At 58.4% G+C, this 27,905-nt stretch overlaps 1 protein-coding gene across 5 annotated transcripts; it reads left to right on the top strand.

Annotated features, from left to right (window-relative positions):
- The first annotated feature begins 785 nt into the window (after positions 1-785).
- On the top strand, positions 786-27,063 carry TLE2 (TLE family member 2, transcriptional corepressor). 5 transcript variants are annotated; one of them, XM_027583530.1, is made up of 22 exons: positions 3,011-3,049; positions 4,292-4,383; positions 4,486-4,574; positions 6,007-6,104; positions 6,558-6,621; positions 7,015-7,059; positions 9,440-9,502; positions 11,733-11,807; positions 12,045-12,228; positions 12,606-12,625; positions 15,703-15,810; positions 17,041-17,085; positions 17,640-17,789; positions 18,985-19,123; positions 19,979-20,139; positions 21,196-21,272; positions 22,079-22,328; positions 22,482-22,729; positions 22,832-22,979; positions 24,510-24,660; positions 25,234-25,310; positions 26,756-27,063. In XM_027583530.1, the coding sequence occupies exons 5-22, from the start codon at positions 6,601-6,603 to the stop codon at positions 26,861-26,863; spliced, it is 2,070 nt and encodes a 689-aa protein (XP_027439331.1). In that variant the 5' UTR covers positions 3,011-3,049; positions 4,292-4,383; positions 4,486-4,574; positions 6,007-6,104; positions 6,558-6,600; the 3' UTR covers positions 26,864-27,063. The 5 variants fall into 5 exon arrangements, 4 of the variants coding, with proteins under 4 accessions (XP_027439332.1, XP_027439331.1, XP_027439330.1 ...); XM_027583531.1 differs by lacking the exons at positions 3,011-3,049; positions 4,292-4,383 and adding an exon at positions 786-898; XM_027583529.1 differs by lacking the exons at positions 3,011-3,049; positions 4,292-4,383; positions 4,486-4,574 and adding an exon at positions 5,806-5,932 and having other exon boundaries at positions 12,048-12,228.
- The last annotated feature ends 842 nt before the right edge of the window (positions 27,064-27,905 follow it).

Below are 27,905 nucleotides of genomic sequence, written 5' to 3'. Positions count from 1 at the left end.
TGGGGAGCTCTGGAAGATTCTTGAGCAGAGGAAGGATGGGACCCGATCATATGTATATATAATTTATTTTAAAGTAAATCTCTATGCCCAACATGGGTCTTGAACTCAGGACCCCAAGATGAAGAAGAGTCACAGGCTCTACTGACTGAGCCATTTCAATGAGTGATCAAAGATGGGGAGGAAGGGAGAGTGCATGCAGAGTCCCCCTGTGAAGTGTGAAGCCAGGGTGGGAGAGAGGGTCTTTGGGCCGCAGTGGCCCTACAGTGCCCCCCCACCCCGAGCATTTTCTAGGAGTTGTTTTAAATACTCGATCAGCCTTCACTTATTGGAAGATTCTGTCATCGACCCCAGTTTCCAGATGAGGGAACCCCCTGAGCAGAGCGGGGGCCATCGTGGACTCACTGCGGCCCCTTCTTTTCTCTTCTGACTCTCCCTCCCCCCACTTCACGGCATGGGCATGGTCAGAAGTCCACTCCGCAAGGGGAGGAGTCAGAGCCCAGGACTCCTCCATCCCGGGGGAAGATTTAACATTGCCCCAGCTTTGCTCTGAGTCTCCTTTGGGTTAGGGTGGTATAAATGCACTGCTCAAATGAGGCAACTCCCATGCATTCTGCAGAACCCCAGCCTCAACACCTCTATATGACATCTAGGAAGCCTTCCCAACTTTCCAAGCGGGAACCTCACTCCTGCTCTGTCTCTGCCACCCCGCCAACAGTCCTGGTCCCTCCCGCCCTAAGTACAGGGGGCTGAGAGGGTTCTGCTTGGTCTCCCCTGCTTTTCCAAACTTGGGAACCCCTCCTTGAATCCCCGGCATGGCCTAGCCTGGCTGCTCACAGACGGGACAGCCGAGAGCATTGGTTTCACGAACAAGTCTTGTCCAAACCATCTCACCACACAGGTGAGTAAACTGAGGCCCAGAGAGAAGCCCGCAAGAGTCTTAAGGTCACGGGGGGGGGGGGGGGGCGCGCTAGAACCCCGGGAGGGCTCCCCATGTTCCCAGGTGGAAGAAAACGTGTGTGACTCTTCTGACGGGGGCTCGCCGCCAACCTTGGCAGGAACAGAGGCTCAGAGGTCACCGGAGAGCCCTGGCCGGCAGGAGGGGACAGGCCTGGCTGGTGGCCCAGCAGCTCGGCTGGGGGCGGGGGGGGGCCGTAGGCAGAGGTTGGCGAAGTCGGAAGCCAAAGGCTTGGCCTCCCCGAGGGAGCCGCTTTCCCGGCCCGGGTCGGATCAATGGGCTGTAATTATACCGCGCCGGGCCCGGAGCCGGCGGGGAGGGAGCGGGAGCGGGCGGGAGAGAGGCGGCGGGCGGGGGAGCGCGGGCCCGGAGAGGGACCCACGTTACTTTGATTGACAGCCGTGCCGGGCGCCGCGCGAGAGCTTCTGGGGATCGTAGTCTTTCCGAGAAGCCCGCTCCCTCTCCTCTCGCGTTTGCGTTCGGAGAAACTGAGGCACGGGAAAGCGCAACTCCCTCCCCTCCGCCTACACGTCGTTTTATCCCTCCCCCATCTGACCTGAGGGACAAAAACTGACGCGTGCTAGGGGCCTCCAGTCCCGGGTGAGAGTCTCAGCTCTTCCCGGGGATTCCCGGGGGTGGGAAGTGTCCAGCGTGATTTAAAGTCTACCTCGGTTTACCTATCTGTGAAATAGGGCGAAAGGCGCCTAGTCGGCCCGCCAGCTGGCCGAGCTTTTGCAAGGTAGTATGTGGGACAAGGGACTCCTGCTTTTAAGGAGAGACCTGCCAGGCTCGCTACTCCGGGTTTTCGGATACTAATCGAACTGGACCACCCCCCCGCACCCCCTCAACAAGACTGAGTTCTGGCGTCCACGAGGCTCTCAGCGTCTCTCGGGGAGGGGGGCCCCCACTCTCCATACCCCCATGGCAGCCTTCTGATTGGCCCAGCCCATCCTAGTGCCTCCTGCCATTGGATGCGGGTTTCTGGATCTCCATTGGCCAGCGCCCACTGTGATGTCACGGACCCATGTGGGAGCGCCGCGAGAGGATTGGCTGGCGCACCCAGCCAACCACCGCGGAGAAAGGAATTTCCACAGTAGCTGAGGCGGCGAGGCTGATTTAAGGTGGTCTGAGCAATCCGGGGTCCCAGCGCTGCTTCTCAGCTTTTTCCTTTAAAAAAAAAAAAAAAAAAAAACCCACATCATAAAAACCCAGCCAGGAACCGGGGCTGAGCCTTTCTGTACAGTGGGAGGAGAAAGATCAGAAGCTAAGCTCCTTCCCCCATTTTGCAGCTTCTTCCTGGATTCTGCAGGTGGGGAAACTGAGGCCTAGACACGTGGGGCGTGAAGCCCTGGCAGGCAGATGAGTTGGCTGGGTGAAGCCTTCTCGGTGGTAATGGGAAGTTTGTGCTAGACTGCCCAGACTGTAACTCACCCGCCCCCCGCCCCCCCCACCCCCCACCCCTGCGGCATGTGGCATTTCAGCGAGGTATGAGGTATGGAGTCATAGGCTGCCCGACAGGTCTCTCATCTCAAGCCTGCTCTCAACTGAGTCTCCCCAAACTCTCAAAGCTGCTCCCAAAGCCGGTGCTCAGAGCAAACCGTCTTCTCCTTCCTGGCATAACTCACATACACCATCGTGTGTGGGGTGGGGGGGGGGGGATCTCGTGGCTTCTCAGGCAATCCACAAATCTGTATCTCCGCCCCCCCCCCCACCGGGCCCCATGGAATATGCCTGGTGGAAACATCTAAAGCCTGTTGGGTAAAGGTCCCCTCCTCCAGGAAGCCTCCTCTGGACTCACCAGGCAGAGTCCCTGTCCCCCTCCACGCGCTGACTACCTGGGCCCAGGGCCTGGGGGCGAGTGCTTAATTCTGCCCCCCACTCCCCCATCCTGGGGCTGGGCCCGGTCTAGGAGCCCAGCCTTCCAGCATGAGGATGGCTTATAGAATAAATACCTACCTGAACAGCCTGTGCTCACTGTGTGTAGAGGGAGATACCATTTGGAGGAGATGCCTGCGGGAGATGCTTTGGGGCTGGGCCTTGAAGAAATGGATTTTCTCCAGGCAGAAAAGGAGCAGGAGGGAATTCCAAGAAGAGGTAATAACCACACAAGCGAAAGCCCAGAGGTGGGAGAGGACGCAGAGTAGGTGACAACAGTGACTGGTGCGGCTGGAGCAGCGAGAGTGTGGGACCGGGTGGAAGGAGGTGAAGTCAGGCCAGGCCAGGTGGTGCGGGGGTCTGATGCTAGCCTGAGGATCTGGGGGTTTGTTCCCAGGGCCATAGGGAGCCATGGGAAGGTTTTAAGTGAGGGAGGGCCAGACTCCCAGACGGTGACAAGAGTAAAAGCTGCTCGGATGGGGGGAGGCAGGTGGCTTGAGCTCAGGGGGGAGAGGATGAAGAGCTGGCACAGGCCTGGCGGGGGGTGGCACTGGGGATAGGAAGCAAGATTGCTTGGCAGGTGTAGGGGAGAGAAGAGGCTAGGTTGATGCTCTGTCTTGGGGGAGAAGGATGGACTGTGGGGCCTGGCAGGGTGAGGAACAGGTCTGGGAAAAGGTGCTCCATCTAGCAACCTGGGGGACATCCAGGGGAGGCATGGCACTTCCTGGAAAGGTTTTGGAATTAGGACTTCACAGACATCCCCCCCCCCCCCCAGCTTGGAATTCCTGGCATTGTAGACCGGGTGGAACTTGGTTTCTTAGAAGTTCCCAGCAGGAGTGTGGCCAGTGATTTCTGGCTTCAGCTGGATCAGCTGTTTCTTCTCCTCTCCTGCACGCACTGCCTATTCATTTATTGAACACCTACTGTATGCCAGGCTCTGCAAGAGACAGACTCTGTCCCCACACAGCCTAGTGAGGGAGACAGATACCAAATAGAACAACCCACAGAGGAACATGATCGTGTCAAAACAAAAGGAAACAAAGTGGTGGAAGCTAGAAGGAGAGAGAACAGGGTACAGCGTTTTGAGAATAAGCAGGTGGGACTAGCGAGCCCTGCTTAAACTGGTGGCCAGGAGGGGCCTTTCTTAGGAGGTGACGTCTGAGCTGAGACTTGAGGAAGCGAAGCAATGGAACAGTATTCCAGACAGAGGGAACGGTAAATGCAAAAGCCCTGAGGCAGACCCCTATCTGGGCTGTTGGGAAAACAGTTAAGAGGCCAGGGTGTCCAAGCAGAGGGGATGAGGGTGAAGATAAAGGCAGTTGGGAGCAGGGAGGGCAGGGCAGGGAGGGAGGTTTGTGCAGGGCCTTGTGGGAAGAGGGAAGCGTTTGTATTTTATTTTGATGACCACGGGGAGCCACTGAATGCTCCAGTACACACACACATTCATATCTTTGTCCCCAGGATCTCTCTTTCTCTCCCTGCCCTCCCATCCTTCAGGTCTCATCTCCTAGGTAAACCTCTACAAAGAGGCCTCTCCCAGACACCCCAGATAAGTAGGTTCCTCTCATTGATCTCTATCACTGCTCCCCAAACTCCTCCTTTGTACACGCAAATGGTTGCATAATTACCAAGCTGTAATTTTGTCTTGTCCCCAGAGTGCCGAGAAGGCAGGAATCCGGTTCTCCTTCACTCACCCTTGTATTCCTGGAACGTGGAAGGATGCCTGGCGTGTAATAGATGTTCAGTAAGTATCTGTTGGCTGGAAGGCGATACTGTTCAGTTCAGTAGGGTTTCGTACACTGTGCTCCCTGACCTCCTGACACAGACGCAGGCATTAATAATACAAGGCAAGGGTCTCTCTCTCTCTATTTTGTTCTCTGCTGCGCCCCAGTGCCTAGAGCTGTATCTGGTCCACGGGAGGTGCTCAGTACATGCTTGTTGATTGACTTAGCAAAGGACCTGAGGTTTTTCATAGGCAAGATTGGAATGAGAACGTCCCACCTCCCAGGGGAGTGTAAGAAATGCTCACTGGATGTCTGTGGTCTATGGAGGGAGTGGAGTCCGTGTCTTCAGAGACCTCAGTCTGAAGGCAGGGACTCAGTTGGCCATTCTCAGTGGGAACTCAGCCTTCTAGGAGCTCACAGTCTGAGAGGGGAGACAGCTCAGTCTGCAAGGGGAGCATCAAGTCCAGTCTCTGGGAGTTTGCTCTGTGCCGGGCCAGGCTGAGGGCTGTCCAGGGACCATCTCATTTACAAACGGCCCCTGCCTCTGCCTTTTTACAGATGAGAATATTGAGACCCCGAGAGGGCTAGGGCTCGGTCCCTCCCTCCTCCGGTGTCCGCACGGGGCTATTCCCCGGTCCCCCGGGAGGCAGGTTTCCAAGGCCTCCTCCAGATCCTTAAGTCTTAGCGCGCTCCCTCAGAAAGGCCATTTCTGACCCCGAACTGCCCACTCCCCACCACGCTGCTCCCCACAGTGGGCCCCTGGGTATTTCTCAGCTTCCTTGCTTCTCTCTCTTGGGCCCTCCGGGACGGAGGGGGCGACGTTCGAGGCGGGGGTGGGGGGTGAACCGGGAGCGAGCCTCAGGTTCCCCACCGGTCGCCGGCCCGGGGAGCGGGATGGGTTCCCGGGGGGGAGGGGGGGGCGCCAGCCCGAGGCGGCGGGGGCGCAGCGGGCGGGCCGGGTGGGCGGGCCGGGGGCGGCGGCGCCACCTTAAGGCGGCTCTGCCCGCGGCTCCCGGGCGAGCCCCGCCGGAGGGAGGCGGCTCCGCGCGGGGCCCGCCGCCCGCGCCTCCGCCGACACCCGGCCGCGGCTCGCGCGACCTTCCGCGCCGGCCCCGCGCGCCCCCCGCCAGGCCCGCGCCCCTCGCGTCCCCGCCCCCCGCGCGCGCTCGGGGGGGGGCGCGGGCGCTCCGGGGTCCCGGCCCCGCGCCGCCGCGCCCCCACCTCCTTTCTGCGGGCGGCCCCCACCCCCGGCCTCTCCCCCCACCCCCAGCCCCGCCGCCGCCTCGCCACCCCCCACCGCCCCCCATCGGGATCGTCGGGCTCCGGCGGCCCGGGGGGCTTCCGGATCGGCAGGATGTACCCCCAGGGGAGGCACCCGGTGAGTGGGGGGCCCAGGCTGCGCGGGGTGGGGGCGCGGGCGTCCGGGAGCTCAGACCCCGCCGTCCCCCCCAGACCCCGCTTCAGTCCGGCCAGCCCTTCAAGTTCTCGATCTTGGAGATCTGCGACCGCATCAAAGAGGAATTCCAGTTTCTTCAGGCTCAGTACCACAGGTGAGGGGGGGGCGGGGGCGCTCAGCCCCGGGGGACCCGGGAGCTCGCCGGGGAGCTCACCTGGGAGCCCCGGGGAGAGAGGCCGGCCGCTGGGGGCTCCGGGGCGCAGCCAGGCGGGGGCGGGGCCTCCAGGGTGCCGGGAGGAGGGAGCCTGCCCCCCACTCCGGGGGGGAGGAAGGGCTTCCAGGTGGAAGGCAGGTGAGGTGGATGGGGACCACCCAGTCCTGGGGCACTTTGAGTCTGAGAGGGGGTAGGAAGGGTCTGGGACCAGGAGGTGGGGCGAGGATAAGGAAGTGGGGAGAGGGGAAGGAGCCAAACCCGTCACTTTGGAAAGTGGCCCAGATGGGGTGTCCCTGCGTCTTTCGTCTTTCGGGGTGTGGGGGGGTGCGGTGGGGGTGGGGCGGCGGTAGAGGCAGGGCTGAGTGGGATCCGCGTGCCCCCTCTCCTTCCCAGCCTCAAGCTGGAATGTGAGAAGCTGGCCAGTGAGAAGACAGAAATGCAACGACATTATGTCATGGTGAGGGGCTCATTATTGCCAGGACTGGGCAGTGGGAAGGAGGACTCAGCTGTGAGTAGAGGCCTAGTGGTGTGAAAGCCCACTCACCCTGCCACTCTGGGCCTCATTTTCCCTATCTGTAAACTGGGCTGGTTGGGATTCCAGGCTGCCTTTATGAGGGCCCTCCCAACTCTTGCAAACAATGAGACAAGAATGTCCCCTCTTCCCATGGGCATGTTTGAGGGGCCGTGGTCTCTGGGCACCTCCTCCTGCCCCCCTCCCTGCTTCCTCCTCTGGGCTTCCCTGGGGCCGTGAGGCTCTGTGCCCTGCTGTGACTCCCCCAGCCTGGGGGCTCCTGGAAGACCCAGCATCCACTGGCCCAGTAGACGTTCCCAATTGGCTTTTCCTTTGCAGTACTATGAGATGTCCTACGGGCTCAACATTGAAATGCACAAGCAGGTAACTGTGTGTTGGGGGTCAGAGTGTCCAGGAGGAAGGGTGAGGGTCTGGAGGCTGTGAGAGAGACCCAGCACTCAAGCAGTCTGGGTCAAAGCAGACCCAGGGAGCAGGGGTCTCATCCCGAAATCTCTGGGACCAGGGGGCCAGATTTCAGCCTCACAACAGGAAAACAATTCTGCACTTCCAGAGACATGGTCCAGCAGAGAGGCAAGAAGTAGGCAGGAGCCAGGTGTCTCTGTCAAGGAGGGCTTGTCCCAGAGGCTGGCAGCCAGGGCAGGAAGGCAGTGGAGGCGACTCCTGTCCCCGGGAGGGGCCGGCCAGACAGTCCTGGAGGTCCCTTTCAGCCCAGAGAGTCTGATGTTTGGAGATGGATCCTGATGGTCTGAGATGGACCTCAAGCTTCTCTTGATGCTTTGAAGGATGTGAGATGGGCCCCAATGCTCTGAGACTCTTGTCAGCTTCTGGGTGGGATTCAAGGTTCTAAGTTAGACCAGAAGGTTCTGAAATTGACTCCAGTTGTTCAAGAGCAACCCCGAGATGGGGCTCCCCGGTGGCTCAGTCGGTTAAGCATCTGACTCTTGATTCTCAGCTCAGGTCTTGATCTCAGGGTCATGAGTTCAACCCCACGTTGGGCTCCGCGCTGGGCACAGAACCTCCTTAAAAGAAAAGATTAACCCCGAGAACCTGACACTGACCTCAGGGTTCTCTGAAAGATAAGAAGGGCCCTGAAAGATTGTGAGATTGTGAGGTTGATGGACTCTTAGATTCTGTCCCTCAGAATATCAGCACAATGGGTGGAGCCTAAAACAAGGCAGTGGGGCTTCCTGGTGGGTGAGAAGAGGAGGCGGGTGGGCTGAGAGTGTGGGTGGCCTGGGGTTGCCTTTCTGGGTATGTGTGGGCTCTGCTGGCTCTGGTGTGGGCTGCAGGGGGCTGATCTGCCTGGAGTAGGGCGTGGTCCCGTGGGTGCATGAAATAGACCGTCGAACAGGGTGGCAGGCAGGTGCTAGGGCCCAGTCTCCTAGCACCCCTCTAACCCAGGTAGAAGCAAAGCATAGGCTGACCCCGCACAAAGCTGGATATGCCACACCTGCCCCCTTCCCTACCCCACTTCCCTCTGTTCGGCCTCTGTGGGGCACCCCTGGCCCAGACCCTGTCCCCAATGAAACCTGCAAGTAAAACCACATTGTCTCCACTCCACTCTCCATTCTTCTGACACCAAACATGTGGGTTTCTGAACACTGACCGATTCTCCAACTCCGACACCAGCAGATGTTCTGCAGTTCAGCCTGATTCTGACACTTGTCTTCCTGGAGTCAGTGCAGACCCCAGCTTCAGGGCTCAGCCCCACTGGACTGCCCCTGTTTCAGATACCAAACAAAAGTCTGGGTCTCCGGCCCAAACTTCTGACCATCCAACTGTATATAAATTGAGGGTTCCCATAATCCCCACCTCGGGTTTGATAATTTGCCTTAACAGTCCCCAAAACTCAGGAGAACAGTTGACTTACTAGGTTACCTCCTTATTCGAAAGAATGGAGCTCGGGAACAGCCAGACGGAAGAGGGGTGGAGGGGGAGGCATGGGTGGGGGCGCCGAGCATCCGTGGCCTCCCTGGGTGTGCCACTCTCCCAGCACCTCCATACTTTGACCCACCCAAAGCTCTCCACCAACTCTCTAAGGGGTTTTTATGGAGGTTTCATTGCATAGGCCTGCTTGATTAAATCATCAAAATCATCGGCCACTGGTGATTAACTCGACCTCCATCCCTCTAATAAACGCAAGTATGGCCGAAAGGGGCTTACTGAGAGCAGCAAAAGCCACCCCCTCCCATCCCTTAGCCATCACTGAGAAATCCCTCGATTTTTCGGGGCTTGTGGCAGGAACTGGGGACAAAGAGCAAAATATTATTTCTTTTTGAGTCCACCACCACAAAGCCCTTCCCCAGAGTGTGGTGCACTGGGGTCTCTGCCTGGCAGTGGCCCAGGTTGCAGAGGAGAGCCAGAGAGAACCTGTGCCCAGGAGAGATGGCCTGTGAGGGCCACTCCTTTGTTTGTGATGACCCCCAAGCTTCTGAGTAGCCCATCTGAGTGGGGCGTCTGTGTGGCTGCTTCCTGGGAATCTGTTGATTGTGTCTGGCGGCTGGTGGATCCGTCCTTGCCTTCCGGCTCACGGCTGCCCTGGGCATCCGCTCAGCAGACCGCTTCCTCAGCAGCCCATCGGTCTGCCCCGAGCCTCTGCCTCTCTGGCTGCAGCATCCCCCGTTTGCACCTGCTGGTGACAGCCCCCTACCTCCCGGGCTTTGCCAAGGCTTATTGTGTCTGGAGTTGAGGATCTGGACGGAGGGTCCCCCCTCCGAGCTTCCTCCCCATTGTTTCCTGCCAGGCCGAGATTGTGAAGCGCCTCAGTGGTATCTGTGCTCAGATTATCCCCTTCCTGACCCAGGAGGTGAGTGGGCCTGCTGGGGCAGAGGGGAGCTGGAGGGTTGGGGGAGGTGGGCCGGCTCAGTGTGGCGGGCACTGGTTCCGCTGGGTGGCCTGAGGGGCACCGGGCTGGAGCAGGGGCTTCAGGGATGGAAGGAGGAGGTGGCTGACGGTGAGGAGCGGGGGCTCCACCAGGTTGCCTGGGTCCGAGTCCTGGCCACGTGCCCTTGGCTGCTTTGCCTTGTCTGTGCCTTTGCGGTGATGTTTAGACAAGCGGATACACGCCGGGGTGATACTGGGTGCTCAGTAAGCACCCAGTAAAAGTTAGCCCTTCTGTGTGCTTAGTGAAGTAAGCTAGTCACCAAAGGACAAATGCTGTCCGTTCCTCTCGCAGGAGGTCCCTAGAGGAGACCCGTCATCCGCACAAACAGAGAGGAGAGGGTGGGAGCCAGGAGCTGAGGGAGGAGATGGGGAGTCAGTGTTTTGTGGGGACCGGGTCTCAGTTTGGGGAGATGGAAAGTTCTGGAGACGGATGATGGGGGTGGTCACATGACAGGGTGAGTGTGCCTCATGCCGCTGAGCTGTGCACTTAGAAATGGTTATGATGGCAACTCTTATGTATCTGTAAGCACAATAATAATTTTAAAAAGGTAGAACCAGGGCAGATGACATAATAAAGCAGTATGAACACCTCCCTGAATCTTTAAAAAAAAAGAGTTAGCTCTTGTTAAGAATTCTCCAAGGACCTGGCCAGCCTCAGGACCTTGACATCAGCTGTCCCTGCTTCTGTCTGGAGCATTCTGTCCGTAAGAGACATGAGAGCAGGTTCCATTGCAGGGTGTTTAAATGGGGGGCCCTAGTTGTGTTGGGGAACAAAACCAGGAGAGATGCTCATCTTGCATTGGACCCCACTGAAGCTGAGATCTTCTGGAAGCTTGGGACGGAGGGATGTCCTGGCCGGACTGAGACTGTAGAGATGGTGTCTGAAGCCGAGGGTGGGGACAAGGTGGCCGCGGCGAGAAGGGCAACATGGGAAGAAAGAATGAAAAGACTAGGAAGTAAATAAAGACACACACATGTGGCCCAGCGACTCCATTCGAGGCCAGGGGTCAGCAAACCACAGCCCGAGGGCCAAATCCCACCCTCTGCCTGTTCTGTAAATAAAGCTTTATGGGTATGCCGTCGTGCCCATTCATGTACGGACCTCTATGACAGCATTCCTGGTCAAGTGGCAGGTAGAAAAGCTGCCACAGGGAACTTCAGGCCTGCCACGCCGAGAATATTCGCTCTGTGACCCTTTACAGAGAACATTTACCAACGCTCGGCCTTGACACACTTACACACGCGTGTGCCACACACAGCGCTTCCCAGTAGCATCTGACACGTCCTCGGCGGGAATGCAGCCCCAATTCCCAAGCTGTGTGGATTCCCAAGCCCAAACTCCCAAGGGGTGTGGATAACAGCCGCACGTCGTCCGTTCCCACGGGAGCCACCAGCCACTTGTGGTCCCTTAAATATACATTCATCTGTATTTCTATGTAAATATATTACATTAAGTTTCTACTGACATTTGTCTTAAATTAAATGAAACCCTTCGTTCTTCACTTGCACCGGCCACATTTCAAGTGCTCAGTGGCCACGTGTGGCCGGTGGCTTCCCTATCCAACAACGTGCGTAGAGGAGCTTTTGTCATTGCTGAGGCAGAGAGAGGCAGGAAGAAGGACCATAGATGGGCAGAGGCACTGAGGCTTCTCCAAGCTGCCAATTTCTACTTTTTGACCCCGGGGGTGTTTAGCTGGGTGCTGATTTAGACCGTGGTTCTTTGCTGGGGGCGATGGTGTCCCCAGGGCACGCTGGGCAATGTTTGGGATGTCTGTGGTCATCAGGCCTGGCGGTGCTCCTGGCATGGAGTGGGTGGGGGCCAGGGATGCTGCCCAGCCCCCCGCAGCCCCCAGGACGGCCCCCAGAGAACGACCCGCCCCGATGTCCACAGTGCCCAGGGAGATCCTGATCGATCGAACCCTGATTTATAATTACTAGTTTTCACTGCCCCGTATATGCTTTGTTTCTTTGTCTTTGTGTTTGTCTCACGATTTAAAATGGAAAGGGACAGAGAGAAGAGAAATAGCAAGTGCTGGGGACAAGGATGAGGGGGGAGGGGGGGCTGGGGCCTCAGAGGGCCCTGCCTGGGCGGATGGGGACGGCCAGCAGACGGGGAGCCCGAGCACCCCCTTCCCCGTACCCCCACCTCCCAGCATCAACAGCAGGTGCTGCAGGCCGTGGAGCGGGCCAAGCAGGTGACCGTGGGGGAGCTGAACAGCCTCATCGGGGTGAGTCCCCCCTGCCACTCCCCTGCCCTGGGGAAACCCCGCCCCCAGGGCCCTGGCACCCAGTAGGTGCTAAAGCTGGCTGGGGGTGCCGGGTGGGCAGCTGGCCTGGGTTCTGGCCTCCCCGCAGACTCTGGGGTGCCCCCTCTGCCCAGAGCCTGTGCTGGCTCTGGGCGGCCTCGTGGGCCGGGGGCCCCGCTGGGCTGCAGCCTGGCCCTGGCCCACCTCTCCTCTCTCCAGCAGCAGCAGCTCCAGCCACTGTCCCACCATGCCCCCCCTGTGCCCCTCACCCCTCGCCCTGCTGGCCTGGTGAGCAGCGGCGCCACGGGGCTGCTGGCCCTGTCTGGAGCACTGGCCGCCCAGGCTCAGCTGGCTGTGGCCACCAAGGAAGACCGGGCAGGTGGGGAGGCCGAGGGACCCAGAGGTGAGCGGGCAGCACAGGGTGGCACTGGCCAGGGGGACGAGGGTGGGGAGGGGGGACTGGCAGGCCACCCTGTCCAGAGCACCAAACTCACTGAAGTGTGAGGGCGTGAATGATGGGGCCTGCAGGGCCCTGGGGGTCAGCTTTACTCCCCACTGGCTGTGTGTTCTTGGGCGACTTACTGCCCGTCTCTGGGCATCTGTCTGAATGGTTCAGGGGAGGAACAACCCATTCCTTTGCAAGGGTGTTGGAAGGAGAAGGGAGGTTCTGAGCTGGGGGGAGGGCTCTAGAAACTCTGGAGGGGTGCGCCCTCTGGCACCATGGGCTATGAAACCCTCATCTTTTCTTCTCTCTCCCTTTGCCTCACCCCCAACCTCCAGTGGAGAGAGCCCTGAGCAGGGTAAGTTGAAGGGCATCCAGGAACTTGTGTGATATTTGCTTGCTATTCGCATGTGGCTGAAGCTGGTGGTTCTGAGCTGATAGGGTCCTCAGAACAAGACCCACATCCGGTTTTTCAGCTGGGTCGCCTGGAGCCTTTTGGTTGTGGGAGATGCCCATCAGGCTAGAGTTTTATTTGTCGAAAGTTTTCCAGCTTGAGCTTTTTTTTTGCAGTTGAATAAATGAATGCATTCTACCCAGCCCTCCATTCATTAATGTATCTATCCATCATCCATCCAATATTATCTATCAGAGTGCTGCCCGACAGAAATGGTCTGTGAGGCCTGCGTGTAATTTCTTTAAAAAATTGTTTAGTTTTGGGACAATTATAAATGCACTGGAGGTTGCAAAGAAAAGTACAGAGAAGCCCCGGGCACCCTTATACCAGACTCCCCCAACGGTAAAGTCTTGTATAAAATAGAGTATCGAATGCAGGAAACCCGACACGGTGCAACCCGCAGAGTTGACTCAGCTTCCCTGCGTTCTACCGGCCGGCTTTGTTCTGGGTGCGTGCGCGTGCGCGTGCACGTGCGCGTGCGCGTGCACGTGGGTATGTTCGCATACGTTCAAGGACAAGTGGACCAGTGGTAGCAGTTTCTGTCCCCGCTCTGTGTCTTGCTCGTTTAACAGTATGTGTCGGAGACCATTTCTCCCTTTCTCACTGCGATAAACAACGCCCTGGTGGACATCTTCCCAGGAACACCTTTGGGTCGGATAAGAGAACGTCCACAGCATACGCTCCTGTAAATGCCTCTTTTGGGGCAGAGATTACATTTTTGATAAATGTTGCCAGTTGCCGACTGGCCCTGTTTGTTTACTTGTTTAATACGAGACAATTCCTACCGAGAATGATCCCTGTAGATCTTTTTCCTGTAAAAAAGGGACCGTGTTTGTTTCCTGGGGTTGCTAGAACAAATTAGTGCGCCCTGCATGGCTTATAACAACACAAATTTATTGTCTCCCGGTTCTGGAGGCTAGAAATCTGAAATGGAGGTGTGAGCGGGGCAGCTCCCTCCAGCATTTCTAGGGAAGGATGCTTCCTTGGCTCTTTCAGCTTCTAGTGGCATCTGGCCATCCTTGGGGCTCCTTGGCTCGTGGCTGCATCACTCCGTCTCTACCTCCATCCTCACGTGGCTTCTCCCCTGTGTGTCTCGTGTGTCCCTCCCCTTTTAAGGACACCAGTCCTATTGCACTAGGTCCCACCCCGATCCAGTATGCCCTCATCGAAACAAATTACTTCTGCAAAGACCCTATTTTCAGATAAGGTCCTATTCTGAGCTTCTGGCTGGACACGTAACTTTGGGGGACGCTGTTCGACCCAGTAAAGGGACCATGGCTCTCCTGGCTCTTGCCCTGAGCCACTGCCCACCCCCCATCCAAGTCCCTTTCCTAAAATGACTCCTGTTGTCAGTTTGAAGTGCCTCCTTCCAGACTTCTCCCCGGTGTCTGGCATGCCCCACACACAGAGACAGATTCTACACAGGAGCTGCCCCGTGGTGCAGACGCACTTGATACGAGGAAAGAGTGGTGGTCAAATGAGAGATTCTGCCCCCAGGGGGACACCAGGCCATGTGTGGGGACATCTGTGGCTGCGCGAGCGCCTGGCATCGAGGGAGTGGGGGCCGGGATGATGCTCAGCCCCCCAGCATCCCCGTGCTGGGCCCGCAGTGCTGAGGGGAGAGACCCTGGTATATCACCTGGGTTTCTGTATCTGCACACACATGGGCTGATGACTCCAGAGAGAACAGTGAACACTCACCGCGGCCCGGGCGCTGGCTTAGGCCAAGCGTTCCATGGCTCGCTGGGTCTTCCCAGCAGCCACTGAGGTGGGTGCTGTTCCCATCCCCATTTTACGGGTGAGAACACAGATGCAGACAGGTGAGGCGACTTGCCCAAGGTCTCAGAGAAATGCCAAGGCAACTGCCCCTCTCCCTGCTTGCTTTTTTACTTTGGTGATACACTGTGGCCAGCTTCCCATGCTGTCACATCTCAACTTTCTTTCCTTTTTTTTTTTTTTTAAGATCTTATTTATTTATTTGACAGAGAGAGCAAGAGAGCATAAGCAGGGGGAACAGTAGAGGGAGAGGGCGAAGCAGGGCTCCCGGCCAGCAGGGAGCCTGACGCGGGGCTCGATCCCAGGACCCTGAGATCATGACCTGAGCTGAAGGCAGACGCTCAACCATCTGAGCCACCCAGGCGCCCCATCTTTTTTTTTTTTTAAGATTTTATTTTTAAGGAATCTCTACACCGAACGTGGGGCTTGAACTTAGCACCCTGAGGTCAGGAGTCACACGCTCTGCTGACTGAGCCAGCCAGGAGCCCCGCCCCACCTCCCAGGTTTTTTTTTTTTTTAAAGATTTCTACTTTCTTTTTTAAGTTTTTGCTTCTGTGGTTGCGCTTTCTGCAGCATGCTTTCTTTCCCAGCTGCCCCATCATGCCCAATGGGACTTTGCTTCCTCCTTTGTGTGTTTGCATATAGCCAGGCAGCTCTCCAGGCTGGATTTCTTATCTGCCCATCACATTGGGCTTCGAGATAAAATCTCAGTTGAAGAATTGATCCCACAACAGAAGTGTTTGAGAAATCACTGTGTGGGGCAGCTCCTGTGTACAGATGGGGAGACTGAGTCCCAGGGAAGGAGCAAACTGCTTCAGGGCCCATAGGCAGGTTGATGCTGGGGGGCGGGGGGGTCTTTGGGCCTGCTCACCCAGTCTTTGACCTTCAAAGGTCATATTGTTGGCACGTGTGGGCTGGTTTTGGGTCCTGTCTCGGCCCCTAATTCACTGTACAGCCCTGTCTTCCCTTAGGCTCAGTTTCCCTGTCTGTACAATGGGATTAACCATCACTTGCCCACAAGCTTGCTGTGAGGCCAAGGACTTAGCATCGAGTCGGCCTTTGGAAGGTCCCATTTCCCATATGGGAAGCTTGAGGCACAGATCCTATAACCATGTTGGGCACCCTCAGTCTTGGCTGGGCCAGGATGGAGTCTGGGGCCCCAGGACCCTGACCCTTTGTGCCACCTGGCCCCTGTCTCTCTGCAGAGCGCATCCCCCTCACCCCCTGAGAGTGTGGTGGAAGAGGAGCGACCGGGTGGCCTGGGGGGCAGTGGGAAGCAGCGAGCTGAGGACAAGGATCTGTCAGGACCTTATGTAAGTGGGGGGCAAGCAGAAGACTGGGGTGGGCCCCCAGCCCTGCTCCTCAGAGCCTTCCAGAGCCCAGCTCTGGCCGTGACTCTCACTCTACAGCCTTCCATAGCTCCCCATTGCCCAGGGAGCACTGAGCAACCAGAAGAGCCCCTGTGGGGCCAGGCCCAGCTCTAGTTGCTCTGTTTCTGTAGCTTCTGGACCAAGCATTCATTTTCCCACCTCCTGGCTGTGGCTCAGCCGTCTAGAATTTCCCCTCCTCCAGGGCCGGGACCCCTTCCCTCACTGGAGGAGCACTGTACCTGTAGTTTCTGCCTCTGGCACCCCAGGGGCCAGGCTGAAAGGGGGGGCTGGGACTGTGGCTGGTGGGGAAGCACCTGTCTCATCCACAGGAACAGCCTTAACCTGATCCCAGCCTCCTGGCAGGCCCAGTATCGGCCAATCCTTCTGTTTCTCAGAGATGCTTTTAGTCTTCAACAATCATAACAGCTGTTCTATACGTGTCAGCAACTCATTTTGTTTTAAAGAGGAAAATTGGGGATGGGGGGGTCAAAGAAACGCCCCCCTGCTGGGAAGATGTGGCCTTTGGGCTGCAGGCTTTGGTCTTCCCTTGCTTTTCAGCTAGACCAGAGGGCAGCCCCAGACAACATTGTTTCTCCCAAGGGTGGTGGGGAGCCACAGAAGGAGGCAGAACAGATGTGCGGACAGGTGTTAAGAAAATCCCTCTGGGGCAAGCTTGGAGGACTACTTGGAGGGGGCAAGGCTGAAGGCCAGGAGGCTAAGGCAGGGATGAGTTCTCTGCTAGGCCATGGGGATGGGGGTGGGCAGGCGGGTAGATGAGACGGACAATCCTGAGAGGTTGATTGTGGAGTCAGAGCCAGGAGGGAGGTCTGGATGACTCCTGGTCTCTGGCTGTCCTCTCACTGCACAGAGCAGGAAACTGAGACCCAGGGAGGGCTGGGAGGCACTCAGGGCCGGCCCCACAGCAAGTCTTGGGTACTCAGCCCCATCCCCCTCATTTTCCTCCATGAGGGACCCCCCCACCCTCCCAAACCCCCCTTTGCACCTGAGCGAATGGCAGCCTTCTTTCTGAACCAAGCCAAGGGGCCTCTGGAGCCCCAGAATCCTGATCAGACTGGGGCTGGCCCCGTGTATGCCCCACCTCCTCAGGATGAATAAGGGGACGTGGAGGCAGGGGCATGGCCAGGGTAAGCTCTCTCCCCCGTGTCCCCCCAGGAGAGTGACGAAGACAAGAGCGATTACAACCTGGTGGTGGACGAGGTGAGTCGGGGTCCGGCCTCTGACTTCCGGGACTCAGGTCTGGGCGCAGTGAGCGGTAGGTTTTCCAGAGTGTTGGGGGGCCCAGAGGGAAGGGGGTCCTGGCCCCCTCTCCACTGATGGCTGGGATGAGGGTGGCATGGGAGTAGGGGATAGGGGGACACCTCAAGCCGACCTCCTCTCTGTAGCGCAGGTGGGGAAACTGAGGCCCAGAGGACACGGGATGGGCAGCAGAAGTGGCTTCAAGCCCTGGCTCACTGTGTGACTGGGGGACTATGCCGCCTTCCCTGGTCTCACTTTTCCCCATCTGTTCAATGGGGGACAACAAAAGCAAGCCCTTACGTAGTTGTTGCTATGTGTGCTTATGGGGTAGGTACTGTCAATCCCATTGTATAGATAAGTAAAGTAAGGCATGGAGGCAGGGGGTTCATAATCCTTCCAAGGTGGATCGTAGGTGCCCGGTCTGGAGTGTGGGATGGGGTTTGGGAGGGGTATAGAGAGAGGCTCTCCTTCTTCGCCCACTTCATCTCCACTTAATGTCACCTCCTCAAACCCAGGACCAACCCTCAGAGCCCCCCAGCCCAGCTACCACGCCATGTGGAAAGGCACCCATCTGCGTCCCTGCCCGTCGGGACCTTGTGGACAGTCCGGCCTCCTTGGCCTCCAGCCTCGGCTCCCCACTCCCCAGAGCCAAGGAGCTTGTCCTGGTAAGGAGTAGGGGAGGCCTTGAAACTCACTTTATTCATCCTGGGGACCCGGAAACAGGTGCAACCACATTAGGGGTGGAGTGGGGGAAACCAGCCGGGCTCTGATTCTTTGCCACCTTCCTAAACACCGCCTCTACTCTATCCAAGCATTTTTCCCAAGTGGACTGGCTCTGGGGAACCTAAATACATAAGAAAAGACCACTCACCATCTGGTGGAGAAACCAAGCATCTCTTGCAAGAAACAGGAAGCCCCTTGGAGATGAACACAGGGAGCTGTAGGATGCAGGCTCTCTCGAGGCCAGGCCCACTCCAGCCCCGCAAGTGTTAAAGCCTTTGAGAGGCGCTGGGGATGCACCAGCCCCACCTGAGCTGTCATCCCTGTCCCCGAAAGGCAAGAGGATTACTATGGGAACAACTTTCTCAGTGCCAGGTGTAGGGACCCCCGAAGAGCTTGTCCCGCCCCCCCCCCCCCCCGGGGCGTTCACAGTTGAGCTCCGTTGGTCTCGCCCCTCCCTCCCCGAAACCTTCCCCAGACCCCTGCCCTGCACTTACTCGGAGAGTGCGTCGGTTTCCAGGCCTCCCCTCCCAGCAGGTTGCCATGGCAACCGCAGAGGCTGGGGCTCCCGCGGCATCTTGGTGACCTCCACCGCTTCAGGAGACCAGAGGGGGAGGGGCAGCTCTGTTCTCCCAGGGAAGCGCCCCCAAGGCCTCCCTGTCCCACGTGGTCGCCTCCCACTCCCCCTCGTGGGCGTGCGCGTGTGGCGGGCACCGCGTGCTCCCCCCCCCACGAGTTTCCCATTCCTCGGCCCCCCGACTTCCGACGGGTCTCTTGCAAGCCCACTCCCTGCAGGCGTGCTCCTGCGCGAGGCCCGTCTACCGGCCCGCGGCACCGCGCGCCTTACTGTACTCACGCACGGTCCTGCCCTGCTGTGCTCCCTCCTGCTCAGGCACCCGCCTGGCCCTCCCCGTGTGCAGATCCTCGCCTGTCCCCATGCTCAGGGGATCACGGGGTGGGGGGGGGGGAGGGCACGCCCCCGAAACGGCAGAGGGGCGCTGCTTGGTGTGCGGGCACCTCCCCCGAGCCCTGGCCTAGCATGGATGTACCTGCTCCCTTCTCCCACCTAGTTTCTCACCAGTTCATGGGCTGCCAGGTGCCAGGTGCCAGGGGGTGATCAGTCCTGACGTTTCTCCCCAGAGCGACCTTCCCGCCAGCACTCCTGCCCCCAAGTCCTGCGACTCCTCCCCGCCCCAGGAGGCGTCCACCCCTGGGCCCAGCTCAGCCGGTCACCTCCGCCAGCTTGCTGCCAAGCCAGCACCTTGCACGGACAGTGTTGGTGAGTGTCTGCTGGGGCCTGTCAGAACAGGTCTCTTGGTGGGGGTGGGGGGGTGGGTGCTAGAAAATGGTAGGGAGTGGGGAAAGCAGGAGGTTTGAATCCAGGTCTGTCATGGCCTTGGCCCTGTCCATGACTCTGAGCCCAGTGCTGACTCACTCTGGGCTTTGGTCTCCTCACCGTCTTGGCTTGACAGGTGGGGAAACTGAGGCCCAGAGGAGAAATGATTTACTCAAGAGCTTTAGCCTAGTGCACTGGGACAGGCACTGAAGCAGACAGGCTTTGGAGTCAGACAGCCTTGGGGTTGAGGCCAGCCTTGGATACTCATCAGCTGTGTGACCTTGGGCAAGTGACTCAACCTTTCTGAGCTTCAGGTTCCCCATCACTAATGTGGAGATGACATGTTCTCCTTTTCTGTCTTATGGCCCCTGTGCTGGTCCTGGGGTCCCAAGAAGAAATCAGCCCTTGGAACCTGCCCTTGAGGAGGTCCCAGATGGTGGGGAAGGAGACCCAGACCCCAAAACTCCTAGCCCTGTGTGATCGTGGCTAGGGTAGAGGGAGGGAACCAAAATGGGTAAGGTTAGAGGCTCGGGGTGTGGTGAGGAGGCTCAGGGATGTTCCTGAGATATTGCTGGACACTGGGTCTAGGTTTTGAAGGGTGAGTAGGAGTTTAGCAGCTGAGGAAGGAAAGGGAACCCATGTCAGCCAGAGGGAACTATTCTCAAACATCTGGAAACTTGAAAGGGTGTGGCGGATGCTGGACCAGACCATAGCAGCACCAATGACCAGCCAAGGCCGTGGAAGGCTGGATCTGGGTCCAAGGTGTCTGAAGACCTATCTTTGTCTCTTCTCACTCAGCCCTGAGGAGCCCCCTGACACTGTCCAGTCCCTTCACCACATCCTTCAGCCTGAGCTCCCACAGCGCCCTTAATGGGGACCTCTCTGTGCCCAGCTCCTACGTTAGCCTCCACCTGTCCCCCCAGGTCAGCGGCTCTGTAGTGTATGGACGGTCCCCCATGGTGAGTCCTCGGCGTGGGGGCACCAGCAGGGCACAGGGGCTGGGGGCCGGGAAGAGAAACCACTTACAGAAGGAAAGACAAGGGAAAGGGATGGGAACCCGGCTTGGCAAGTGCATGTGCCTGTGGGAAGATGATCTGAAGGTCTCAGTAGCCCACAAGCATAATGCAAATAAGCACCTATAACTGGAAGAAGCCATACATAGTGAGTCTGTTGCATTGTAAGGAGCAGAGAGTCCCAGCCATGGGGCTGAGAGTCCCATTCAGCCTCCCGGCAGAGGGCGTCCAGTTGGTAGCCCTGAGTTTTAAGGGACTGCAACGATTGTAGTAGACTGCAGACGAAGGACTAGCCTAGGGAGAGGACTGGAAGTGAGGTCTCATGAGAAGGAGGTGAAGGAGTGGGGCATGAGACCCCTGAGCTGGGCCAGAGGGAGCAGACAGGGGCTGTGTGGGCCCCAGAGGGCAGTGCGGGGACAGATGGCTGATAGAGTGAGCTGCCCTGAAGTGGACCAGGGTGCCTCCAGAGGGAAGAAAATGCTGTCACTGGGGACATGCCAGACCCCAGGCTGGGTGGGCACTGGTGAGTGACGTTGTAGAAAAGAGGTCAGCAAATATTTTCTGCAGGAGGCCAGGCAGTAACTACTTTTGGCTTTGAGCCAGTTGGACCTCTGCCTTCATAGCTCCAAGCCAGCATAGACAACGTATAAATGAACCGGTGTGGCTGGGTACTAATAAAACTTTATTTACAAAAACGAGCAGGGGGCCATAGTTTGCCAACTCTTGCTCTAGACCAAGTCAGAAAGGCTGTTCAGGGTCCTTCCGACTCTGGGATTCTAGGATTCCCTGGGCAGAGACTTCGGGGTCCCCCAAGTGAAAACCTCTGCTCTCCTACCTGCAGTGTGGGTGGAGGACTGGGCATCTCCGGGCTCTTGGGGAGGGGCTGATGGACAGACCGGGGATCCTCTGAGAAACAGAGAAATATGGCAGATGTGCCTGGGGGAAGGCGCAGGTGGGCTTGAGTCACCTGCCCTGTGACACCCCCTCTGGCATTTTTGACAGATGGCATTCGAGTGTCATCCTCATCTCCGAGGGTCATCCATCTCCTCCTCCCTGCCCACTATCCCTGGCGGAAAGCCGTGAGTATTGGCTCGGGGCTCCCTGCCTCCTGTCAGGTGCTTACGTTGTGGGGTGGGGGCTGGGGTTCCCTGCTGCCTTTCCAGAGGGTCTCTTTGAGGAGCTCTCTGGAGAGAGAGGTGTGTAACAAGCAAAAATGTAGACCACTGCTTTCTCAACGAGGGGGGAGGAGGGGTATTTTGCCTTCCCCACCCCCACCCCAGGACATTTGGCATGTCTGGTGATATTTTTGGTTGTCACACCCACATCTGGCCCCTAGTGGGTGGGGGCCAGGGATACTGCTGCACACCCTACAGTGCAAGGGACCCAGAGATGGACCCAGCCTCAAGTACCCAGGAATTTTCTGCCACGATGGGGAATGTTCTGGACCTACAGCTGTCCAGGGATTGCCATCGCCATCGGCCGCCTGTGGCTTTTGCCACTGAGGAACTGAAGTTGTAAATGTGTTTAAATTTAATCGGCCACATGTGGCTGCTGTTACTACTGGGTCCCATTCTCCGGAGCTCTCCCGGCATGGCATCTCCCTGGATGCATCCTCTCTACTCAGCATTTACTCAGGGCTTGCTTACCAGGCAGCGGGCGGGGCGCCGCGCTAGGGCTAGGACCCCCCTCCTCTTTTGTACCACGCTGACTGCCCGGTCACCTGTGATCATGGGGTTCCTTCCCCAAACGCATGGGGGCACCGGGCCGGGGAAGGCACCTCCCTGCCCCCCGGGAAGAGGGGGCGAGGGCGCGGCGGGCGGGCCGCCACCTCCAGGGCGGTCCCCTCCCCGCGCGTCACGGCCCTCCTCCTGCTCCTCCGGCGCAGGGCCTACTCCTTCCACGTGTCTGCCGACGGGCAGATGCAGCCGGTGCCCTTCCCCTCGGACGCGCTGGTGGGCGCCGGCATCCCGCGGCACGCGCGGCAGCTGCACACGCTGGCGCACGGCGAGGTGGTCTGCGCGGTCACCATCAGCGGCTCCACGCAGCATGTGTACACGGGCGGCAAGGGCTGCGTGAAAGTGTGGGACGTGGGGCAGCCGGGCGCCAAGACGCCGGTGGCGCAGCTCGACTGCCTGGTGAGGGCGGGGGCGGGGCTTGGAGGCCGGTGGGGGCGGGGCTTGTCCGACGGGGGGCGGGGCTCGCAGCCTCGGAGACCCGACCTGGTGCCGGGTGCTGGGGGGCCGGGTCCGGAGGGCCGGCCCTACGCCCTCGCTTCTCTTCCGTCCCAGAACCGCGACAACTACATTCGTTCCTGCAAGCTGCTGCCCGACGGCCGGAGTCTGATCGTGGGCGGCGAGGCCAGCACCTTGTCCATCTGGGACCTGGCGGCGCCCACCCCGCGCATCAAGGCGGAGCTGACCTCCTCGGCCCCCGCCTGCTACGCCCTGGCCGTCAGCCCCGACGCCAAGGTCTGCTTTTCCTGCTGCAGCGACGGCAACATCGTGGTCTGGGACCTGCAGAACCAGACCATGGTCAGGTGGGCGGCCGCCGCCCCCTCGGCTCGTAGGCTGCGGGGGGCGGAGGAGTGGTGTGGGAGAGTCCCGCCCCGCGACGGTCGCCTGGGCCCTCCTCCCCGCAGGCAGTTCCAGGGCCACACGGACGGTGCCAGCTGCATCGACATTTCCGACTACGGCACTCGGCTCTGGACCGGGGGCCTGGACAACACGGTGCGCTGCTGGGACCTGCGGGAGGGCCGCCAGCTGCAGCAGCACGACTTCAGCTCCCAGGTGCGGCAGTGGATCGGCTGGGAGAGCCATAGAAGGTTCCGGAATCCGGAATCTCTACCCAAGGCACTCACTTCCATGGGCTGAGTGGGACCAAGTACCTGCTGTCTGCCGGTCGTTTCTGTCCTTCGGACCCGTCCGCAGGCCTTCCCCCCTTAATTCTCCAGGGACAGATATAGGGAAGCACAAAGGAACGGATTCATAGTAAGCTGTGGCCTACTAAGACCCTCAGATCGCTTTTCCAGATTCTTGTGCTGAGCCACTCCCCCGTTCCTTCGTTTCTCCTCCGGGCCTTCAATCTCTTGACCCTACTGAGAGTTCCGGACCACCCCCTGGGACCCACCGTAGGGGAGCCAGTGATCTCGGGGGACAGGTAGAGGTTGACATGGGAGTTGGACAGAGGTCTCTGTTGAGGGCACTGTGTGAGTCCAGACTGAAGGATGTAGTGAAGGGGCTGTACAGAACCAGAGGGCTCCTTGGGGCTGAGCAGCGTCACCTAGATCCTCTTTCCCCCTGCTCTGGGGGCAGGGTGTGAGCTCTGTGGCCTGACATTTAAGGCCTCCGTGTTCTATTCTCACACACACCATGCCCTGCCACACCCCTAGACCTCTCCACTGATGGTTCCCTCCAGCTGACATGCTTTTCCCTTCCTTTTGCCAAATTGCCGAATTCCTACCTACTCATCCTTCAAAACCCATCTCCATTTTGCCCCCTTCCTTGAAGCCGGGGGTAGCTAACTCCCAAGCTCTTTCTATTCTACCTTCTCTTTAGCTTAAAAATTTCTTTGATAAGGAAGTCAGGGGTGCAGGTGGATATAGTTGTCGGTCCCTTGTCCCTGAGACTTAGATGGGTTTTTCTCTGGGGATCCCATGGTGAGTATCTCCCATCCCGCTGGGCCCCCTGTCTTTATACGGGAACACTTCTGTATGGCCAAGGGGAGAACATGTAAAACCTCCCAGTCTTCTCTCTGCTCTCAATTTATGGTTCTTTCCACACGTGTCCTGGCAGTAAGACTTTGGGAAGTTTCGGGTGGAACTGTGCCTCCCTCGGGCTGGGGCACGGCACGCTGAGGCCACTGAGCCCTTTCAGATCAAAGTCAGAGGAGGCGTTGGCAAGCGGGGAGAGCTCCACGCTGGGAGTCCGAAGGCCCGATCCTTCACGGATCCGTGACCTTGAGTGAGCCAGGGTCTCAGCTTGCCTTCCACCATCTGCTCACGGGGTGTGTGTGTGTGTGTGTGTGTGTGTGTGTGTGACTGTCCTCACCCAGCTTCACGCTCTCCCTGCTTCCCTCCCTCCCAGAGCTGTTGTGCGTTCAGAGCGGATAATGGATGTGAGGCCCCAGGGTTCCGTGTAATTCTGATTAATATTAATGATTCGACATGCAGTTGCCTGCTGTGTTCCAGGCCCTGGGCCAGCTGCCTATTCGTGCTGGGCTGCCGCGGGGAGAACGCTGGGCCTCTCCCCTCCACCCCCCCCCGCCAAGCATCCTCTGAACGGGGTTCTGATCTCCCCTCTTCCCTCTGCACCCCCCAGATCTTCTCCCTGGGCCACTGCCCCAACCAGGACTGGCTGGCGGTCGGCATGGAGAGCAGCAATGTGGAGGTTCTGCACGTCCGCAAGCCCGAGAAATACCAGCTGCACCTTCATGAGAGCTGTGTGCTCGCCCTCAAATTCGCCTCCTGCGGTGGGTCTTCGGGCTGGGCAGGGCTCCAGGGCGCTGGGATGGGGCTGCCAAAACACAGCACACCACAAACAGCCCACACGACAGAATACGGCATGCCCGGTGGAATTTGAATCTTAGCAGATCCTTTGTTAGTGTAAGTTTTTCCCAAGTATCGCATTGGGACATACTTACACTAAAAGCCACTCATTTGTTCATGCAAATATATCCCAAATAGTGCATGAGATATACTAACACTTAAAAAAAAAAGACCCCAACAATTTTTAGTATAAGTATGTCCCAAGTATTGCACGGGACACACCCATATACTAAAAATTAATAATAAATCATGAAACAGTCATGGTGCATCTGTACTAAAAGTGACTTGTGGTTTTTCTGAGATTCAAAGGTAACCGGACATCCCAGATTTTATCTGGCAGCCCTCTCCTGGGGACTCCCCCTTCTCGAAGTCCAGATGGAGCCCCCTCGGGCCCAGTGTTTCCCTTGTGAGAGCAGAGGTGCCAGGAAGGGAGAGGCCACCCCCCCACCCCATCTTCAGTTCCTCCCTCCTAGAACTCCCCTGCCCCCCCTCCCCAGGGCGCTGGTTTGTGAGCACCGGGAAAGACAACCTGCTCAATGCCTGGAGGACACCGTATGGAGCCAGCATTTTCCAGGTACGGCGGGGCAGGGCGGGACGCCGTGCGTCCAGGGGCCCCAGGGTGGCTGCACTGGTGGGTAAATCGTGGAACTTCCCCGGGGTCCTCCAAGTGCCCCCCCCCACCCCAGCCAGCAAGCTACAAAAGCAGGGTCTGCACACTGTGGCCCGAAGGCTGTATCTGCCTGCAGCCTGGGTTCTGTGTGTGTGTGTGTGTGTGTATTTAACTTTTAAAAACATATAAAATTTACCATCTTAGCCATTTTTAAGTATACCGTTCAGTGGCATGAGGCACACTCACCCTGTCCTGCAGCCACCCCCACCCTCCATCTCCAGAACTTTCCATCTCCCCACAGGGAGACTCTCTCCCCACGAAGCGCGGATTCCCCACCCCCTGCCCTAGCCCCGGCTCCCACCGTCTCCTCTCTGTCTCTGTGGACGGGACTCCTCTGGGGACCTCCTGGGAGTGGGGTCCTCCTGCAGGATGTGTCCTTCCGGGTCTGGCTCCTCTCACTGAGCCCGGTGTCCTCGGGGTCCCTCCGCGTCGTGGCAGGCGTCAGGGTCCCTTCCTTTCTAAGGCTGGATCATGTCCTCTAGTGTAGATGGGCTGCATTGTGCTGACCCATCTACCTGTCGATGGAAACGTGGGTTGCTTCCACGTTTTGGCCGCTGTGAATCCTGCTGCTGTGGGCACGTGTTCATCTCTCTTGGGCAGATGTCTCGGAGTGGAATTGCTGATAACTGTGTAACCTTGGGACAGACTACCAGACTGTTTTCCCAATTCTCCACCCCACCGGCAGCGCACGCGGGTTCAAAAGTCTCCCCATCCTCACCGACACTTCTTACTGTGTGTTTTTTGGTCATAGTCATCCTAGTGGGCATGGGGGGATGTCTACATTTTTTAAGGGCAGGAAAACAGAAGGAGAATCATGTGACATAGATCTATTTGGCCTCTGGACTTGTTGGCTTGAGACTTATCTGGGCCTTTGGCAAAGCCGGAGAACTTCTCGCTGGGCCCTTTACAGGAAAGATTTGCTGCTGTAGGTCGTTGTGCGGTAGCCTTAGTCAGCCCTCCGCTGTGCTGTGTGGCCTCAGGCCTGTGGCACACTCTGAGCTGCTTACGAAAGGGCAGGGCTTCAGTTCCGTTCCTCTTGGTGTCAGGAGCACAGAGGTCCCGCCCTTCCCAGGGGCACTGTCACTGTCCAGAGGCTTGATTCCAGCAGACCTTCCTCTGGAAAAGTGTGTCACCGTCCTTCCCCCCATCGTGTGCCCCCCCGACTGGGAGAGTCCTGGCCCCCCACTGCGTGCTCCCCTATCCCGAGTCCTGTCTCGGCCCCAGCCTTGATCACAGGCTCATCCTTGGGGGCAGGCACTCCCCCAGTCGCCCTGCCTCTTCCCTCTGAACGTGGTGCAAGGCCCTGTCTCACCTCCCCCTTCTCTCCCTCCCCCCATCCCCGTCCATAGTCCAAGGAATCATCCTCCGTGCTGAGCTGTGACATCTCCGGAAATAATAAGTACATTGTGACAGGCTCAGGGGACAAGAAGGCCACCGTGTACGAGGTGGTCTACTGAGAACCCCCATCTTCCTGCACCCTTGGCCCGGCTCCTAGGGGAGGGGCATCCCGGACAGAGACCCCGACACCCCCCTCTCCGTTCATACCTGTGAGTGCTCAGTCTCGTCTGCCCTCTGGCTGACTCCCTCCCATCTTCCCTTGCTGGACATGGGGCTGGACGGGCAGGTGGACTTTGGGGAAATAAATGTATTTATTGCAACTGCCTTTCTGTCCTGGGCTGGAGAACCAGGACCGTTGCTTTTCTTGGGCACCGTTACTGCGGGAGGGCTGTGTAGCTGTGGGTAAGTGGCTTTCCTTCTGTCAGCCTCCTGTGCCTTTTCTGGACGACGACGGAGTTCGTCCTGCGTGAACTAGCGCCGGGTTGGCCGCAAGCGGCAGGTGTGGTACAGGGCAGCATGGCTTAAGTGACCCACGTCACCAGCCGCCCGCGGACCTCAGTGGCTGAACACACCAGACACCGATCCCTCACCTGTGTCCACCTGCCTGGTGGGGCTCGGCTCCCGGCAGACACTCGGGGCTCCAGGATGGTGGAGTTTCTGCCATCACAACATGTACCTTCAGGGTCCAACATCGCAGGGGCGAGGAAGTCACACAGGCCCTTGGTGCTCTGGCCCCAGAGCTGCCTGGGTCTCTTTTACTGCCAGCCCTTTGGACAGAATCATCCCAAGACGCTGCCCACGTACAATGGGTTGGGGAATATAGTGGCGCACATAGCTCTTTGGGGTGCTTGCCTTTGACCCACGGATAATTCCTGGTGCATGACGACACATTGCCCACCCTAAGGTGCTGAGCAAACACCACAGTCCCAGAGGAGGGGACGGTAAACTGAGAGCTGACAAGGAGAAACAGCGTGTGTGTGTGTGTGTGTGTGTGTGTGTGTGTGTGTGCAGCATGTGCAGAGACTCGGAGGTGAGGGGCGAAACAGCGTGTGTGTGTGTGTGTGTGTGTGTGTGTGTGCAGCATGTGCAGAGACTCGGAGGTGAGGGGCGAGGCCAGGTGGAAACCAGGCCGGCAGAGAGCCTACGGGAAGTGGGCCAGCC

Source organism: Zalophus californianus, chromosome 1 (genome assembly GCF_009762305.2).
Source record: "Zalophus californianus isolate mZalCal1 chromosome 1, mZalCal1.pri.v2, whole genome shotgun sequence".
NCBI classification, from domain to species: domain Eukaryota; kingdom Metazoa; phylum Chordata; class Mammalia; order Carnivora; family Otariidae; genus Zalophus; species Zalophus californianus.
This window is presented reverse-complemented; position numbering and strand designations above follow the sequence as displayed.